The sequence below is a fragment of the Microchirus variegatus genome (assembly GCF_963457635.1).
Source record: "Microchirus variegatus genome assembly, chromosome: 1".
NCBI classification, from domain to species: domain Eukaryota; kingdom Metazoa; phylum Chordata; class Actinopteri; order Pleuronectiformes; family Soleidae; genus Microchirus; species Microchirus variegatus.
In genome coordinates, this window is record NC_139802.1 from 20252966 (window position 1) to 20273342 (window position 20377).

The window sequence follows — 20377 nt, forward strand, 5'->3', positions numbered from 1 at the left end:
AATTATGGTTGAATCGAGTTCAAACTCGCAACACGATATGTCAATTTTAGGACAGTAACTCCTATTCACTTTAGTTTTTTACGTAAAACATATTCTGAACTTATTAACGCAGCTGCAGCTACAGATATTTCCAGCCCTTGCTGGACTCTCTCTCTATAAATTGGAAAAAAGGTGAATTGGCACCATACAACCTAATCATGTAGTTCAATGCTCTGCGAACCTAACCTCCTAACAGCGGCTCCTTGTCTTTCTTTTCATTGGGAGCCAGTAAGGATGAGGGGTTAGCATTAGCGTTAGCTGCAGTTAATGGAGCCACAGGGTGGCCATGGCCAGCAGCAGTGACGCCCCCAAGGTGGAGGCCAGGGAGGCGGCCAGGTGCCTGCCGTCGTTCAGCAGCCTGAAGGAGATCACCTCCACCTTGAATCCGTCCTCTGTGGCCATGCATCGGAAGACGCCTTCCTTGAGGGGCGTGTCAATGAGAGGCCCCAGGACGCAGAAGTCCCCAGAGAAGAGACACGGGTAGTTCTTAATGCAGTTGTCCTTCTCCCAGCGATAGGTGGCGTGGAAAGAGCGCACGGGGCAGGGGAGGAAGACGGACGTGTTGGACTGCACCACCACTTCTTTTGGTGATGTTCGACGCTGCTTCAGAGCTGAAGACACATAACATTTTGCATGTTAAATGTACTCCTCTCTGTGGAGCACACATAGCATCATTTAAACACATTGATATTTTCTTCTCAGAGCAGCTGTTTTCTTTTTTAGAATTCTTTAAAGGTCACATAGAGTGGTCCTGTTGCACATATATGTTAGTTATGGAGGTCTACTTACATATATTAACTTGTTTTTATAGTCAAAAACCTCCTAGTTGCTGTAAGCGAGCAGATAGACATCCCTCTTTTCTGACGCTGTTCCTCAGCCGCGATATTTCAGACTGAACTCTCACACCCAGAAGACAGAGTGTGTTGTGATTGACCAGCCAGCGTAGAGCCTTCCCAGCTGTCTTGTGATTGGCCAATACCCAGAAGTGATATATTCAGCACACCCGCTCTCAGAAGCGCATCTCCCCTCTCTGGAAAGGTGGATGCACTGCTCCTCATTATCAAAACATTGTTTTAACAATGTTTAAAAATAACTTCGTCACGACTCCACGCTGCAGTCCCTTTTATGACTTTGACCCGGAGTCAGACCCAGAGTCAGAAGACACTGTCGCTCGTGAAACACCTCCACAACGGACGTTATTCTTCTTCTGCGGTTCAATGTACGCAACCGGATGTACCCGGTATTAGTGCCCGGAGCAGGAGGATCTGCTGTTCAGGAGAACAGCTGTTTAAGTAACCGGACCGGGTTTTTTCAGAGATCTCGCTGAGCACGAGATTACAATAAAACTTCAGGGCTTCGTAAACAAGGTAATGACACAGATACACACTAAAAAACAGCGTTCATTGGAACTCCCAGTCTAGGTCCGCTTTAAAGGCTGCATTGAGAAGAAGGTAACCATCTCTGGTACTTTGGATCCCTCAAGTCTCAATTTCATTAAATGCTTTACAGTTATTTTATATTTCAATTTAGTTTGGGACATTAAGCATTCAAGTGCGTTACCCAATTAAGGGATAAAGTCCTGCATTAGGATATCACCTGCCAAGGAGTCAAGAGAGCTAATGTTTGGCCCAAAAATGTTCATCTAACCACGAACAATCAGGAAAAAATTGGCTTAAGGTGTTTAGGTTGACAGAAATATTACTTGACAGGAATTAAACTCATTAGTTGTTTGACAGAAGCCAGAATGAATTTCTTTGGCCACAACACCCTGATGCATAAACCAACAAAGGCCACCTGAGTTCCCTGGCATGCTTTGGGCCTGGGTCACGTTGGACCGTATTAATGCAGCAGAATGCCATCAAAGTTTAATAGAATCTTTACTCTGCAACACAACACAGCGTGATGTCCTCCAGCAGATGGGGTGGTTGCCCCCACAGAGAGCTGACCTCAGCATCATGGATTCAGTGTGGGACAGAGACAGAAGACGCTGAGAGTTTCTCTCCTCTGTGGCAAGTTCTATGGGATGCTTATCAAAGCAAAACTACCTGCCAAGTTCAGAGATGAGTTACCGCTGGAACTTTTAGCCAGCTCCCTATAGGTACATTTCTGGATGTTGTTAAAGTAGACACATTATTATTTCTCCAAGTGAACCTCGTTCCCTGGTGTCCTAATGAACATGTCTGTGACATGCTTTAGTAAAAATACCTTAAGGATGAAGCACCACAGCAGTTCAATCACTCTGCCAAAACAGCCCTGTTCAGAACGCTCTCTTTTGAGTGCCTGTCTCTTTAAATGCAAATGAGACACAGGAAACTACGTCAGCGTCACAGAGGCTCCGGCAGCTAACAGCAGTTAGCATTTGGAAAAGCCATCATTTGCCGACTCTAGCCAGGACATTGCCAACATATATAAAATGTAAATCCTCTGAGGCTGGAAGTTTGTGTAGAACTCTGTGCTGCACTGTGCAGCCAAGAATAGAACACTTCACAGACTTCTGCTCTTCCCTCACCTGCACTCTCGCACTTTTAAGGGACAAAGCTGAGCTCCGAGAGACAACAATTCCAGGAATGTCTCATTGTGACGTAGCAGTGAGTGCGGAAGTCAACATCGTGTGTTTTATCTCCTGTACTTAGACTGAGGAGGACCACAAAAACGTGACTGAGTCATCTTTTTTAACACTTTGCCTACTCATAGGGCCTCCAGAGTCCCAAATATAAGGATTAAAATGATTAGATAGTTGATTTTGCACAATATGTCTCCTTTAAAGGACATTAAAACAAAACTGAACCTATATATGTGTATAAATAAAGGGACTTGACTTGAATCCTCAGGCAAGACATCTGACCACTTTAAGGAGCTTGGTCTTTCCTTCAGAGAAGAGTAATTGTCATCATTAGCTGAGGTTCTAGCTGGTTTTTTTTTTTTTAAGCTTTAAAACAGGGCAAAGCCATGACATGGGAAAGAAAATTCTCTCTCCCCCCACGGGTTGTTGAACCCTGCTCAATTATATGATAATCATCTTTTTAATCTTGCTGCTCAGAAAGGTTCCTATTTTGGTTTTAATTAAGATCCTGTGTGTGTGTGTGTGTATGTGTGTGTGTGTGTGTGTGTGTGTGTGTGTGTGTGTGTGTGTGTGTGTGTGTGTGTGTGTGTGTGTGTGTGTGTGTGTGTGTGTGTGTGTGTGTGTGTGTGTGTGTGTGTGTGTGTGTGTGTGTGTGTGTGTGTGTGTGTGTGTGTGTGTGTGTGTGTGTGTGTGAGCAAGATAAGGACTCACCAGCAGCTTCCCCGCAAACCGTGGAGTTTGAATAGTCCAGATTCTGAATGAGTGCCCTGTTGGAAAACAATAAAGGGACAAATTAGTGGCACTGAATAATTTTGCAAATGAGTGCATGAGCCTCCTCATCAACCTAACAAATGAACACATGCAGACACAAATAATTAGGCGGCATCATGGTGAGAAGGAGGGTTTATTAGAGTTTTCCGTTAAAAACTGTAAAGAAATGGGTTCAGTCAGGGCAAGAGAAAATTACTGATTGAGAAATAAGCTGCATATTATCTTTTCTGATCACTGATGATGTTTTTTTCTTTTCTTTCAACTGCAGTTTATTTGAAGTCAAACACGTCGTCATCTCAGTGATTTTCAGTCACAGCATTAAGTATTACCCCTGTAATGCAGATCTATGCTTTCGATCGGACGGCTCTGATACAGAGATTTCCAAACCCTCTGTTTCCACCATTAAAAAAACAAAAAGGCTCTGCAGTGGTGACATCATTTCTAATCATACCCAGTTGTGGCGTTGTATCCAGGCGGGATGGGAATGCACTTTCTCCTGGCCCTGTCCCAGCCGCAATACGGATCCCGGGAAAGGATGCACTCCCTGCATGTGTCGCCATAGCGACGGCAGTCAGCCAACTGCAGCCGCTGGACCTCCATTGCTGTACCAACGTACAGATGTCCCTGGGGAGGAGAAGATTCAACACAAAGTGTGTCTCAGCGTATTGGTGATAAATCAGCCGCTGCAGTGTCAATACTCCTCACAGTCTCTGAAACAGCTTTTCAAACCAACGTGGACCAATAAAGCCCACAACTGAAACCCGAAATGAGGAATTTCTGTAATAAGGACGACATTAAATGCTTTTATGAAGGCGAGTGTCAGAAATCCCAATGGAGGCATTAAGCGGCCTTATTCAGACACATGAGCAGATTTATTTCACATTTTAGAGAACCAACTGTAAAAAGACCATTATTATTATTCTCCTCAATTGAAATTTTTTTCTTCTTTATTCATTAGGATTAAAGACGGAAATGAGGAATTCAAAAAAAATACCAAATTAAACATTTATTTCTCCAAATATGATCACATTGCTTGTTTATCCTTTGAGACTGCGGCGTGAGTACATCCTTCAGCAGCTGTGTCATTAATCCTCCTTAAGCCCATTTTATACTCAGACAATGAAATATTTGGGAAAGTTAAAAGTGTAGCTCAACACTTTTGTCTCATGCCCCGAGTAGTATTTTCATATTTGGTTATGAGGCTTTAGTGGTAAAATCTTACATCATGTTATATATATGGAAAATGGTGCATATTTTGTCAGTTTTTGGGAGTGCACTGTTGTTTTTAAACGTTGCATGAGGGTTAAATGGACTCATCCCATAAACATAGATCCATTTCAAGGTCAGCAAATGCAGCTAAAAGAGCCGTCCGGGGGACAGTGTGAACTGAAAATGTGTCCCTCCTTCACACTGGAGTCATCTTACCTTCTGTGAGTCGATGGCCATGTTTAAAACGGGACCCTTGTTGTGAAACAGCGAGTACTGGGACACAATGAAGACGCCGTCGCTGGTGTGAAGAACTTTAAGAACTTTGCCTTGTTCTGTAAAAAGAAAAAAAACAAAGAGCGAGAGGACACTATAAATAGAAAGACATGTCAGTCCTCATAAATTCATCTGGAAATGGACACATATGTACATGGAAAAAACGTGTGCTGTTTCTGTCTTGCAGCTCCCTTTGTGCATTGTAAAATTCACAGATTTGCCTTGGACAGCTTCCACTCTTTAAGGCGAGGCTGCAGAGCCATAGGCAAAATGGAAGGCTGTAGTTTTTAGAGACTCTTTAAAACGAGCGTTTGAAGGCAGAAGCTGCTCTGGAGGGAAGAATATCTCTTTGTGTGAACCTGTTTGACCTCGAAAGATGAAGCCAAAACCACAATATCAGTTCAAACAACAAAGGACATTTGTTGGTAGGCATGAGGTGAGGAAAATATTTTGACCTCGGAAGAAGAAAATGTATAATCCCCAGCAGAAGTTGAATTTTTTTTTTTGTTGTTCAAGGTCAATTTTGAAACTATTACCTGAAAAATACAAACAATGGAACATCCACGGTCTTAAAACATTTCTTGTGGCTGCAATAACAGATGAGATAAGTCATTTCTTATTGACTAGACAAAATAAAAGTGTAAGCTCGAGCCGCAGACATTATGTATGCAGGCTTAGTAACTGCATGAAGAGGACGAGTGCTCCTGGACTTTAAAATGTCAAGGACTTTACAAAATAAAAATCCAAGCCAAATACTAAATATGCTTCTCTCTAAATGTAGTTGCTTCTCATTAAACTACCACCAAGCAAACCTGCAGAATGACAGCATTGGTAAATCTGAACATATGAAGAGAGTGGGTGGATCAAGACAACTCAAAACCCCACACATTACATTTGCTTTGGCACATCACCAATAGTGATGTACTTTCCAAATAGGCAAAAATGCTCTCCAAGATATGCAGAGGTTTATGGTGGAGGTGCAGGTGTATATTTCCTTTCAATATGTCATTTAGTGATTTGAACTTCTAAAGTCTATTCTCCAACTGCCTGTGAGCCAGTGTGAAAACTGCAGTAATGTGCTGTGTCGACATAAAAAAAACATAATTTTCAGAAATGTCCGCTCACACGTATCTGTTTTATTCAGGCGAGTGACTAAAATTTAGTTTATTTGTTAAGACTTTTTTGTGCAGGTGGTGCCGGAGTCATCACTGCAGCTGTGATACATCAATCTTGCATCACATCATTTGACTGCATCATATACTGTAATACCTCCTGTCTGGCAGTTTCCCTCCACTGACACTCTTTTTTTTGGATTATCTCCATTGATCTGACTACTCTCTATACTTTCCGAATAATGAGTGGTTTAATGAGTCCCTGCAGACATTTGCTGTACTTTTATTTTGCCTTTTGTTATGTCGAGGATTATTTTACTTCACCCATTGTGAGAATCTGATGACACTGATATCGTTTTATCTCGCTGCTTCTCTTCCTGAGCACTCAATCCCACGAGGAGCTTTCTCATTTGTAATCAGACTGGAAGGTTCTCGCTGTCTTACCGTCTCCTTTTGTCCTGAAACTGTCTCGTCTCTTTTTCATAAACTTCAAATCTTTCTCTCTCTTTTTTTGTCAAAGATAATATTCAGCATTTACCCAATTCATTCTCTTGATAGCTTAAACCTGTCGAGAGCTATTTTCAGCCCTTTAATCAAAAGAGAGTATCGGCACAAAGACGACAGCAATCCTGAACAGAGACATGGTGACAGTGAAGCGTCTGCTTTTGTAATTGTTTATCCAGGCACAGTTTGCGTTGTCCACGTCTGCTCATCTATTTTTGCTATAAATAAGTTTCAGTGAAGCTCTAGCATAAGTTCAGTCAGGGCGACTACTCGTGTGATTGATTCTGTTGCAGTATTTATATTTAATCTTGTTTTTATAGCCCCTCATGCATGCATGCACGCTCAGTTGTTACCGTCGTTTCCTAGGGCTGGCATTTGTGAGATCGGCCAGTAAGATGGCGACACAACCATTTTTTTCTTATTGAGTATTAAATCTAATTTCCAATTTGCATGTTTTTGGACAGTGGGAAAAGCCCTGGAATCTGCTGTGAGGCAACAATGCTAGCCACTGCACCACTGTGTGAACCACAGCAACACATCATTTCTGTTAATCTACAAATTTGCTTCCGTCTTTTTGCTGTATTCCCTTCATGCTGCTGTATTTAAAACCCATGCACACACGGGGCAGAACATGCAGAAATGCTCTTGTTCCAACTGGGAGTATGGTGGAGTCTCCTTGGAAGACCACAGCTAATAGCCACTGATGTGCACTAATGTCACCAGCATTTTTCCGAGTTGGGTTCCACCTGGCTCCTTCTCTCTAACTTAAAACCGCCGCCACAAATGTCACACCGCCTGAATAGAGGGTAACGTTCATCTCAAACATCTCAAGTCAACTTGAAATGAGACTATAGCGCTGACATTTCTTCCATCCCCCCGAGGGAATCTTTTCCACTCCTTTGCCATCATGACTGAAATGGCCCAAGCACCTTTATTTCTTCAACCTGTCAGTGAGCAACTGAAGGAAAAGACATGTTTCACAGCTGCTGGCTTTTTTTTAATATTCTTCAACACTGCATCAGTTTCTTCTCCGTCTTTCAAAGGTCCCACAGCCCTGCATAACTCCTCTGCCCGTTCCTTCTAAGCTATTCTCCTGAGCTCTGACACGACATGATCGCAGTCAGACGTCTTAAGGCTGTTGAACTTCACTCAGTTCTGGTAATCCTGGCTGACATTTTTTTGCAAATACATGTTCCAGTTAGCGGATTGAAAAGACGCTGGAAGACTTAAGTGCAGCTTAGGTTAGAAAATCTTAAGATCTGGTCCACTTTGGTTTTTCACCTCTGCTTTTTTTTTTCTTTTTTCCCTCTTTCAAAAGCCAACAAATCAAATGTATTGGACCTACTCTCTTCATCATGTTGTGATCTGTGGTTGGTTCAGTTGGTCAGGTCTAGTTTTCAGTAATGTTATGTGTCCAAATAATGAGGGCAGCTGACCACATGCAATATATTTTGATAGGAAAATGGTAGCTTTGTGTTTTCATCCACAACCTTTTTTTGTTAAAGGAGACATATTATACCCTATAGACACAGGAAACTATGTCAGTGTCAATGAGGCTATGGCAGCTAACAGCAGTTAGCATCTGGAAAAGCCATTATTTGCCGAATCTTGCTGGCAAATTGCCGTCATATATAAAATGTAAATCCTCTGAGGCTGGACGTTTGTATAGAACTCTGTGCTACACTGTGCAGCCAAGAATAGAACACTTCACAGACTTCTGCTCTTCTGGATAATATTTCCCTCGCCTGAACTTTTGCGTTAATTAGGGACAAAGTGGAGCTCCGCGGGACAACAATTCCAGGAATGTCTCATTGTGACGTAGCAATGAGTGCAGAAGTCAACATCGTGTGTTTTATCTCCTGTACTTAGACTGAGGAGGACCACAAAAACATGACTGAGTCATCTTTTTTCACACTTTGCCAACTCATAAGGCCTCCAGAGTCCCAAATATAACTATTAAAATGATTAGAAAATTGATTTAGCATAATATGTCTCCTTTAAGGATTAGTGATAAGACAATACTGAGACATAATTTCAGAAAAGCAATCACTACTGTAAAAAAAAGACTAAGACAGGCAATTCTTAAAATGACTGTCTTAGTCTGATGGTCGGTCCACCAACTCTGTACATGCTATGTAAAGATATTATTTTATGACTTGCAATACATTGTATAATAATAGATTGCTCCACCAAGCCTTCCCCAATCCCTAGTACCTACCAGAAATACTGGGTCAGACCAAAGAAAAGAACTCTCCCTAACACTCTGGTTGAACTTTGAGTCTGTACGATGAGGATAAGAGCAGTTTTGTAACAGCTTGCAGTCCTCGTCCTGAATGTCCTCGTCTGCCTTGTTGTCAACTTGACAGATATTGCAGTAGATGTTTATGACATGCATATATTCTACTAAACTATCTGCTGGCTGTGATCAAGAGACAGAGAAATTAATTTAGTCACGTCCTGCAGCGTTCTGTCAGCGTGTGCTTCACAGCGAAGGCCCTGCTAAAGCTACATCGTCAGGTGGAAAACGGTCGTATATAAACAGAGGTTAAAACGGTCCGTTACGCACTGCCCCACTGCTTCATCGAGGGTTCCCCCACCTGCAAAATGCACTGTTGTCCTTCTGGGTATATGGCAAGCTATTAAGCTAATTAGGATTCCACCCTATCAGTTTGTTCAAGGTCAACACCAGGAAGTGAGCTCCCAGCACCTCCAAATACAGTTCATCACTTTGTCACACTAATGCGACTGGAATAAACACAGTGAGAAATGATTAGAGTAATGTTTTCTAAGTTTTTAATGGACACCATTAAGCTGCCCTTGCACACGGCGCACCACAGTGTACTGTACTGTACTGTCACTCTCCCAATATTGGTAATGGTGGAACAGGAAGTGTACATTTTATCTGCAAATAGTTTGGAATCCAAATATGCAAGATCATCCACTACTGCTTTATCGTCCACATGAGGGTCGTGAGGGAAGCGCTGGTGCCAGTCTCAGCTGACATACACATATATCAACACACTGCTCTTGCCAACAACTATGTGTAACTATTCAGTTTAAATGACTGTATTTTAGAAACTGAATTTATTCAGTGGAATAAAACGTAATTCACAAAAAGCCACAGGCAACATCTGCTTCAAAATTTAAACATTTCACCATGTTTGTTGAAATTACACAGCCTTCACATCCTGTTAGCCATTATAAAGTAAAGTTGTCTGTCGTCCTCTGCGACAAACACGGCTAATCATTGATTTCAGACCAAACGCAATCATGTCCCTGAACATTTTTCTCATTCCCTTGCAGCAAAGTACAGTTGTCAGCTTATGTCTGACAAGAAATACGATGATGAATATAACATTGATTCTGACTTGTCTTCATCTGATCATTTAAATAAGTGTAGTTAAATAGGGTTAGCAGTTTTTGCATCACTGTTCACGGTGCATGCCATGAACGAATCGACCAGACTGTGTCTGCTACTTTGGACACAGACAAAGTAGCAGACACTACTACTGCTAGTGTCTGCAGACACTACTACTGCTACCTCCAAGTACTTTGTTGCAAAAGTACTTGCAAAACAAGTACTTTTGCAACAAGTACTTGTTTTGCAACAAGTACTTGTTGCACTTTTGCATATCTACAAAAGTGCAACAAGTAGACAATAAGCAGTCGAATCCAACACAGTTCCTGTCAGATAGAGCTGCTGGCACACAGAAGCTGTGACATCACACACATAAATTACAGAACCTTTGAACATGGGCATTTAAAGGTCTCTTCAGTATAATTAAACTACATCAAACTGGACAAAAACACTTTATAGATTAGGTGAGAATGCAAGCTTTACGAATCTTTAACCGAGGGAGCCCCATTGAGAATGAGCTCTCCCCCTTCATAGATATTTGTTATTGGAGCACTCTGAGTGATATTGACTCTGCAGGGCAACCATACTAATATCATATTGCCTCCAAAGATTAACTGTGTGGTTTGTGCCTCCCAGCTCGTCCGTCTGAAAGAATAAGGATATTAATGTCCCAGGGCTACCCAAAATGCATCTGCTTCCATTTGGACCGTCCAGATCATGAGGTGGACCCAGGCGTGCCAATTCTACTCCTCTGATTGGTTTAGACACTTGTAATGCTGCGATCCATCAAGGCGAGCTGTCTGTTCGTCTGCTTCGCTCACTACAGATTGGATTATTTCAAGACGGCAGCTTCACTCCATCATCTGCTGTTTGGAGTTGCTTATGCAGACTGATGATCTTGAGTTGCTAAAAACCTTGTGAATATTTATAGTTGGCGCCCTAAAGTGGAGGTGATGTAGTGATGAGGAGGACGAAAAAGGGATATGATTAAAGTGATTGTCAAGGACTTGCAAACTCATATATTGCAACATCAGACACAAGAACGAAGAGAGGAAATCTGTAACTACTGAGGTTTAGTCCAATTATGCTTATTAATTACACTATATGGACAACAGTATTTGGCCACACCTGTTAAGTATTGAATTCAGGTCTTTCAATCAGGCTCTAGACCCCTTATCTCCAGTGAAGGGCAATTAAAATGCTTCAGCGTACCAAGACATTTTGGACAATGCTATGTTACCAACTTTGTGTCAGAAAGGCCCTTTTCTATTTCAACATGACTGTGTCCCAGTGCACAAAGCAAGCAGTGTTAAGACATGATTTGACTTTGGGTTTGTTGTGGAAGAACGTGACTGGCCCCGCACAGAGCCCTGACCTCTACCCCATCGAGCGCCTTTGGGATGAACTGGAACAGAGATTATGAGCCAGACCTCGTCCAACATCAGTGCCTGACCTCACAAATGCCACAAATTCACATTCACAAAATATTGATGAAAGCTGTTTTAGCTGTAGAAGGTGGACTAACTCCATATGAAAGTAGTGTATATGTAATTGAATACTGGTCAGGCGTCGCAGTATTCTACATATTTCTGTTGATGATGTTCTTTTGATCTAAACATGAACAGTTTTCCTGTGAGTAACCACACCTTCCCAAAATGTGATTGGTCAAACTTTAGCCACGGAAACCAGGACACTAGTGGCTGCCATCCTGAATTCCTATGCCTGACATTGGGAGGTTGCTAACTGTCTTGTATAAATGTATAACTTGACACAGTTGTTGTATATCTGCTCCTGGTCTCTTTCTTCTGTCTCTACCTCATCTCGATCTTGACCTTTCTCTTCCCCTTCCTGTCCCCCACCTCTCCTCTGTCCCCCGTTTTTCCGAGGCAGATGGCTGCACATCTTGGAGTCTGGTTCTGTCAGATATTTCTTCTTCTGTTAAAAGGGAGTCTTTTTTTTTCTCCACTGTTGCCTAGTGCTTGCTCATTGTGTGAATTGTCAGGTTTCTCTGCTCTGCATGATGTTGTCTATGTACAGTGCCTTGAGATAATGTATGTTATGATTTGGAGCTATACAAATAAAATTGAATTGTTCCAATTTCCCCCAGTTGGAAATCTGAGGCTAGCGTTTCAGTTCAAACTTCTAAATCAGGAACTGGGACATTCCGATTTCTGATGACAACTGAAGCGCACCTATAGACACAAGATTATGGAATGATGGCTAATACATGTGGTTTTTACACTGCTGCTGCCTGATAGATAAATAAATAAAATAAAATTTTCGGTCAGTGTGAACAGGCCAAATCTCCAGTGCGACCTGTTCTTGACAACTGTGACTCAAACTGCTCTAGTTTCTTTGTAGGCCAACACACACAGAGACCCATGGCAGTTCACCACGAGTGACACAGTTAGCTAAACCCGAAGAGAGACGACGTCATCTTGTCATCTTACAAAGTGCGTTGTTTTTATTGTTTTTTTTATAATAAATGTGGAGAACCAACCCAGAAAATCTTGATGAATGACACCCATGTATCCACAGCAGCAGCAGCAGCAGCAGCAGCAGCACAGATGATACATGTTCACTGTTCAGTGGACTTCAGAGTGGTGAGACACTCTGTACACACATGAGCATATGACTTGTGATGGTTGCCATAGTAATCTCCCTGTGGCACAAGGCAATTTTTGGAGTAACATCTTTGGGCATTAACAGCGCCTCAGCAGTGCTGCTTTCATCAAATCGAAGCAGTCTTGTCAGGGCCGGGAGCCATTTGAGTAGGATTTGAGCATTGTGACTGTTGTCAGTTCCCTACATTTTCTACTGTTAAGAATTTGTTTTGGTTGTGTATTTAACTGTGCTGCATTTTTTAACAGCTCAAGTCTTATTTAAGCACTCGTGGTCATGATATTTGTTGGTGATTACATTTTCTGTTCCAAGCAACTTAATGGCCTGGAACAGGGCAAAACCACTTCAGTGGTTTTAACATAGGTTTTATTATACATGAATTTGTAAACAAGTGGGTCTGATCTTTCCATGTTTACAATGAAAAAGATGGTGTTGTGCATGGATATTGTGATGACAGTTACTCAATGCAATCGAGAAATCACTCGTCTTCTATGGCTGTATCCTTCACTTGAGGATTACAGCGCTGGGCGCTGATGCCAATCCCAAATGACACAGGTCACCAATCCATCACACAGCCACATGGAGACAAACAACCATTCACTCTCACAGTCACACCTACGGTCCATTTAGAGCGTCCAATTACCCTAATCCCCAAATACGCATGATTCTGGGAAACTGGAGAACCCAGAGAAAGCCCGTGCACAAGGCGGAGAAAAATGCAAACTCGCTGTGCTTATAACCTCACAATTCGGTTTTTACATCTAGTTTAATGTCACATTTCAACCGCATACCCTGCCCCAGAAGCAGTTTTAATATCAAATGTTTATTATCTACTTGGCACAAACAGCAGAGAAATGGCACCACAGTTCGGGCAGACATAGCAGCAGTGAACAGAAAGTATGAGCTGCTTCCAGGCATAGATTTTCCTGAAATTGAATCGAGCGCTTGTTTGTGAGAATGAAAGTTTGATTAATGTTGCTCGCGGCAATTTCACGAAATGTCCAACTGAGCCGTGTGAGAAAACACCTGGATAGTTCTCATTGAGCAAGTACACTGTTGGTGAGTAAGATCATTTTTACCAAGGCTTTGATTTATAGAGTAACAGCAGGAAAAAATGGGTTGGCTGTCAATTACATGCTTAAAACGTCTTACTTCCAACTCTCTTGAGAGGCCTGTGATTCCCATGACAGTAAGTGAAAGACTTAGTTACTACAGCGATTTCATAATAATCTAACGTTCAATGGAGCGGAAATCGACTTGAGTCAAGTACACAAAGACATTAACATAGCCAAAAGACATGCACACCCACCTGTTCCAAGATACAGGACGCTGTAGTGCTCATCGTTGACTGCGAGGACGATGTCCGCCACGGTGTGAGTGATCTGGTCGTCTGTGGGCAGGTCAAGTGGAGCCACGCCAACAGGCCGGATGACATCCTCAATTTCTGGGTGGTATCTGATCACCCCGAGGTTCTTGATGTCATTGTGACCTCCTGCCGTCGAGTTCTTGCGCACACACTGAGAGGAGAAGTGATGAAATCTTGACTAAACAAAAACGCCCTTCAGACAAAGACCTCAAAATTGCTTTTTCTTTTATGAACGCACTTCAATAGTTTTACCCTTTTTGAAACAAAAGCTGACTCATGCAGTTTTTTTTTAGATTGCCGAGACAAAGAGAGGGAGAAATATTTTCTCTTTTACCTACCATTCCAGGGCGACTGCCAATGAATTGACTGCTGTAGCCCTTCAGTTTACTCGTGGAAAAGGCCTGGTCAATATCTTCTATGGAGTAGGCACAGATCACTGTTCTTCCCCTGCAGAAAGGAAAGAAGAAAGGATAGTAATTACATCCACAATGGAAGCAAGGAAGGTGGTTCAGCGGGACGTGCGGGGGAACAACTAGAAATTATTGGCTGATTCAGGGTGACGATACAAGACATTATGCAACAACCCTTTTTGGTTCTGTTGAAACAGAAAGAAACCTGAGTTAAGAAAAAGTGCAGTGTTTTGTGACTCAAATAGACTGACAGGAGTGAAATAACCCCTTCACACTGGTAAAAAAAAAAAGTATTTTGAAATCCAAGACCCCTGCCCATTAGTTTACAGTATGTAGGGTGAATTCCAATTCCTTGCTTAACCCTCAATCTCAAAAATGCGCGCTCCCTCTAGTCTAGTGCAAGTGCTGTCCCGATTCTCAGAAAAATTAAGTTGAGGGGCAAGTTTAAGGGCTGTATCGCCCTCGATATTGAGATTTTTGGAGACCACCCTTGGGAGCAAGGGCTACCCAGAATGCATTGCGTGTTTTAACAAAACAAAGATGGCGCCGAAACCATCGAAACGAAAACACTACAAATTAAGTATTTTCTTTGTTAATAGAGATATAGAAATTATGAAAACCATTGTATTATCTTAGTTTAGGCCCATATTATGGATTACTGACGTCATTGTTGCGTAACATTTATTTTTAATTTACGATCTTTTGTCAATAGCCGGCCTGTGCGGACAAGCGATCGTTTGCTATGGTTTACTTTTCAATAAGCCGTGGTGTGTGGTAACTGTCAGCTGAATATGTCTGTGGTTGTGGTATTTCTATGAGTATCATCTTATAACTAACTGACAACCTAATAACTTGACTGACAAATGTGTTGTTGTTCTTATTATTTTTTGGAGTTAACAGACTGGACGCTTTCGCGTTATTCTGCCCCCCACAGTCTGAAGACGTATCTGCATTTAAGGGGTGTCCCATTTCTAAGTGACAAAATAACCCTCAACACTTGGTTTTGAGGGCCAGTTAAGATTAAGGGTTGAGCTTGAGGGTTAAGATTGAGGGTTAAGATAGGAATTGGAATTGGCCCTATGTAATGTTCAAATCAATTTTAGCTTAACGACAGTAAACTTCCTTGAATTCCTTTGAAATGTGCCTCGGAGAAAGTTTAGTTACGCCCTTACACTTCACCTTACATTAATACAATAATAAAAGACAGAACATGCTTATTCGTGAATTCACAGAATGAAGGGCAATTATTTCCTATATACAGGATAATATCAGGAAAGGGTGACATGGAATTGAACTTTCGTCTTCCTCATTGTCAGTGCTGCACATTCCTGCATTACCTTGTTTGAAGTGAAATGGAACCTTACATTTTACATCCTGGGACAAAGTTCAATAACATCCTCCAACTCCTTGTTATGTGAATTTGTGTCATTGCGATTCATTCAAAAGAAGAAGAAGACGAAAAAACAGAGGGCAGACTAACCAACGGATGGTGTTTATTGCCTTTTTATAGCAAGGTCCCCAGGTTATTCCCACAAATTCCACTGTGAAAGGGGCCATGGTCAGGGTATCCATCTCTACTTAGGCTACAAGTTGTTTGTAATAAAGGAATCAGTAGAAGCAGCCCTTCACAGCCACTGGAAAGAAGCACTGCCATGATTTAGCTTTCAGTTTGAGTACACGATTAAAATTAGTCATCATCATCTTCAAATCCTTTGACACCAGCTGCAAAGGTTGTGATGAATTTAACGAACGGTTTCACTTGGCTCCATCGAAGACTGTGTGTGTGTCAGTGCCGTGTGGGTGGATGAATTACTGTTGTTCTTTAGTTTTTTTTTTTTTTTCACTGACTAAACTGTGAAGTTCCAGCTCACCATGGGTTGGAAAACAGGCCGTACATCACCCCGGCCCTCTTGTCCTGCGCCGTCAGCACCACCGCCTGCCTCATGTTGTTGTACTGTTGCTGGGTGTTACCTGCGCCACACATCACCCGAGCCTTCATGAAGGTGGTCCACGAGTCTGCCAGCAAAGCTTTAATGCCCCCTTCATCCACCTGGAAGTAAAACACAACAACTCTTTAAGCCTGTGCCACAATAGAGGATAATCTGGCCCCTTTTTCGACAATCATGGGTGCCTTCCTATGTTAGGCTGGCCAAATAATCCTGTAGTGTGAGGTGTTAACAGACACAATTTTAATGTCATTGGACGCATCAGTCTTTCAAATTCAAATTGTAAGAATGTTTGATATTTAAGACTGAACAGTGATTGGGGTGAGAGCAGGGAGCGAGTTGACTGAATCAGCTTGTGTGGGGCAGGCTAAAGGGATTTATACACAGCTAGCATACTTTTTTTTTTACGACGAGCATACATGTAGGTCCAAAGAAACAGGACTTTTAAAATTCCTCACTTGAAGTGATGGCAACAAATCCTAACTTTTACCAAAAGTGGGCTCTTCACAAATCTATCACCCCACTTTACTGTCTCTTAATATGAAGCAAAACATAGCCGCTAGCTAGCCGCTTATCTTATCTTAGCATGCCGACCAAAATGATGTAGCTAGCAGCAGCTACTGGATGGAAATGTGCTTAAGCACTTTCTAAGCGGACTATTTTAATATTACAATGACATTTCTTGCATGAAAGTTGATTTAAAAATAAACAAAACACAAATTTTCTTCATGGCAATCAAAAGCCAACATTTTAATTTGAAATGAGATGCAAAATTCAACCAGACCAATTAACTCGTTAGTTGATTAATAAAGCACATAAATACAGGGATACTGGTTTAACTAAATTTGCAGAGTATAACAAAATGTTGTAATATTCCTTAATCAGTTTTTAACTTTTAATTGGTGAGTGTTTCTATCCAGCGTATCAACATTAAAAAAATAACGCACTTTTTAGATGCCCAGTATTCAGCACACAATTACACATGAACAAGGAAGTGCTGACAAAAAGGAAAGGAAAGAAAAGAAGAAACAAGTGCGATGCTAATTTTGTTTAATCTTCATTCAGAACATTTGGGATTTGTTGGAACTTTGAAGCAATCTGATCCTTCATCTCATCTCATTAGCCATTCACTGAAAAGCAGTGATTTTCTTTTGAACCATCACTCGTGTCAAATTTCCAGGCTTCTAAAAATAATCTGTATGAAAAAAAAAACCAACTCAGAAAGCACTCTTTGATACTGCTGCTCATAGAGTCAAACTCATGCAAAGACCTGGTTTTAGCTATATTTCCACAAACACTGGCATGTGAGTGTAGCGTTTACCGTGCAGATGCGACCGATGCGGGCCCTGTACGGTTCCTCGTCCACTCTGGCAGTTTTGTTGAGCTCACTGAAGAAGAAGTAAACCTCCTCCTTGAACTTCTGAGAGGACGGGATTATGGCTGCACCAGCAAACTGTGGATCTGTGCGATGAGATTGCAACATGTCACCTGAGACACTCGGTCTATGTTGTCTATGTTGTATGTAGGAAATCTTTTAGTATGTTTGTTTCTGTTATTGGTTTTATGAACTGACAGGTTTTACCTGTAGACTGCATATAAAAATAGTCATAGTCTTCAGAAGTAGAGGAAGTAGGATGGAAGCATCTGTTGGTTGACTGGAAGTTAACAGCCTCAATCACTAGTTTCAGGTCCTCTTTAATAGCACTGATGCCAATTTTGTAAATTGTGTTCCCATTTAGATTGTTTGTCTCTATGTTGGCCCTTGGACAATGGACTGGCGACATGTCCAGGGTGTACTCTGCCTTTCACCCTATGTCAGCAATCCTCATGTGGAGGATAAAGAGGTAGACGATGAATAAATGAATCAATGTTCTGTGTTTAGAGAAGAATACATGAAGCATAGACACCAGTATGATTGGCAGCTAGTATCATCCATTCGGTGCCTTGTGGCAGATGACACCTGTGAACTTCCACTTTGCCAATCAAATCGCACATTTTATTATTCTTTACAATGGGATTTGGTTGTGCAACAAGACAATTAAGCCCATTTTTATCCGCTGGTAGAGGGGATCTCGATGTGGAGCTGACAATGTTTCAGTACCTCAGTGAACCACACTTTAACGACACCTGTACTATCTGTACTAACTTAAATCATTTATTTTACAGTATCATATCATGAAAAAAACAGAATATTAAATTGTATATCAAATGTTTAACAACAGTATTTCTGATTGGTATTTTACTGTTGCACATAATGATCCAACATAAAATCCAGACAGTACCTAAATGTTAGCACGTACAGCAATAACTGTTGATGATTTACTCAGATCATTATTACCCACCATCTCCATGTTCATTAGTCTGAGCCTGTAACATTTCAGAGCAACTCCCTCCCTCCCTACTCACTCAGCAGCCAAACGTTCTCCGTCTTCAGGAGCTTCTGGGGGCCAAACGTACGCCGGATTGTGCCGGCATGACCTCCCACTGATGACATAGCAGAGTACAGACTCCCATCTGAGATGGCGTGGAAAGAGACAAGAGGAGAAGGGTCAGCGGCGTGGGCGCCAAAGGAGAAAGGCAGAGAGTGAGTGTGATGGATGGGTACAAGGTTGATTGGGATAGGAACAGAGATGGGGGGATATGAAGACACCGAGAGGGACAAAGGGAACAAGATTGATTCCGTCTGACGGCACATGAGGACGAAGGAAGAATAAAACACAGTGGGAGAAAATAAGACATCAAGGCGGAATAGGTAACTGCATCAATGAGCAGCCACCAATAACCATGTTCTTATTAGAGCTCGTTCTCTGCAGCAAATCAGAAAAGAGTGGCAGTAGCATCTTAATTAGGACTGATTGTTACTGGAAAACGGTTCAATTCAACCAAAGATTCGACTCGTTGCCTCGGCAATCGATCGCCACGCGGAAAAGCATCCCACAGCGTGAGATAACCGCTCGCTAATTTCCAAGAGTCTGTACAAACAATCGATCTGCATTAGGCGGTTTAGCAAACTGTTTGTTTATCCCTCGTCATGCACTGTGAATACAGAAGTCTCTTCATTTTGGAACATCTCTTTGTTTAATGTGTTAGGAAGACACTGTGGATGGAGATGACTGAGGGAGACACCAACGCCGCATAATGTGAATTTGGATTTGCAATTTTTACTTTTCATTCAGTCGTGCTCGTAAAACTAGCTTTAATATAGAAGGAATATTCTCTTTGCCTGAACATACTACCAACTTTAAGGGTTGTAGCAGTAACAACTTAGGGCAAAATATCTCATTGTGATACTCTTAATAAAAGACAAGAACATACAGATGTCAATTTTCAATGTACACTACCGTTCAAAAGTTTGCAGTCACTTAGAAATGTCTTTATTTTTGAAGGAAAAGCACATTTTTTCAATGAATATAACATGAAATTATGATTTAGACGTCTTTGTTTTTAATATATGTACATAGGTGTATAGAGGCCCATTTCCAGTGTTCTAATGGTACATTGTGTTTGCTAATCGTGTGCTAATGGCTATTGGATGATTAGAAAACCCTTGTGCAATGATGTTAGCACAGCTGAAAACAGTTTTGCTGGTTCTTTGACGAAAGAAACGAAAGTTTGAAGGGCAAAATTATTATTTTGAAAGGGTTTGTGTTGTGACCTGAAATAATATCAAGGAAGTGGGAGGGAGGATCTCTGCCATTGGGTAAGTTGGTAAACAATATCACGGCGAAACATATCGAGGTTGCTTCAAAGGGGCAACAGAAAGCGCTGGTGTCCTACAGCACTACCCAGGTATCATAGTCATGGTCATGTCATAAAAACACAGGTACTTTTCCTCACAGTTGTGTCATTGTAAGCAGCTCTGTATTAAATTATGATAAATGAAACTGTAGCAGCGAAGCATCTTCCACCTGGGACTCTAACAGTCAACCAGGCAGTCTGTGGATGTTGCTTGTATATGTAGTCAGATATTGATTTGTCTGAGATGCATACTGAAGGATACATTTACCTCAACACTGAAGGAGAAAGCTAAACCCTGCAGGGCATTTACATGAACCCGTTTTATTCATTTTTCCAACCTGAACATTACTGATAAGACATTCGTGTTTTAAATCGGTATGAAGGTATGAAAACATAATTATCTGGTGGTACATGCTGCTCTGGAAACAGTTTGTGCACTCAGTTGTGTAACAGCTCTATTTAAATG

General features: G+C 41.6%; 1 protein-coding gene across 1 annotated transcript in view; it reads right to left on the minus strand.

The window, feature by feature from the left end:
- Window positions 1–303: 303 nt before the first annotated feature.
- The window catches only part of LOC310924624 (semaphorin-7A), a gene marked incomplete at both ends in the record, with an annotated part of 41255 nt that continues 21181 nt past the window's right edge, over window positions 304–20377 (minus strand). The window contains 9 exons of the mRNA XM_083886412.1: window positions 304–650; window positions 3314–3369; window positions 3825–3997; window positions 4799–4914; window positions 13761–13968; window positions 14156–14264; window positions 16099–16277; window positions 17495–17634; window positions 18580–18687. Of these exons, the coding sequence (XP_083742538.1) occupies window positions 304–650; window positions 3314–3369; window positions 3825–3997; window positions 4799–4914; window positions 13761–13968; window positions 14156–14264; window positions 16099–16277; window positions 17495–17634; window positions 18580–18687 (1436 nt within the window). The remainder of the gene's footprint in view (window positions 651–3313; window positions 3370–3824; window positions 3998–4798; window positions 4915–13760; window positions 13969–14155; window positions 14265–16098; window positions 16278–17494; window positions 17635–18579; window positions 18688–20377) is intronic.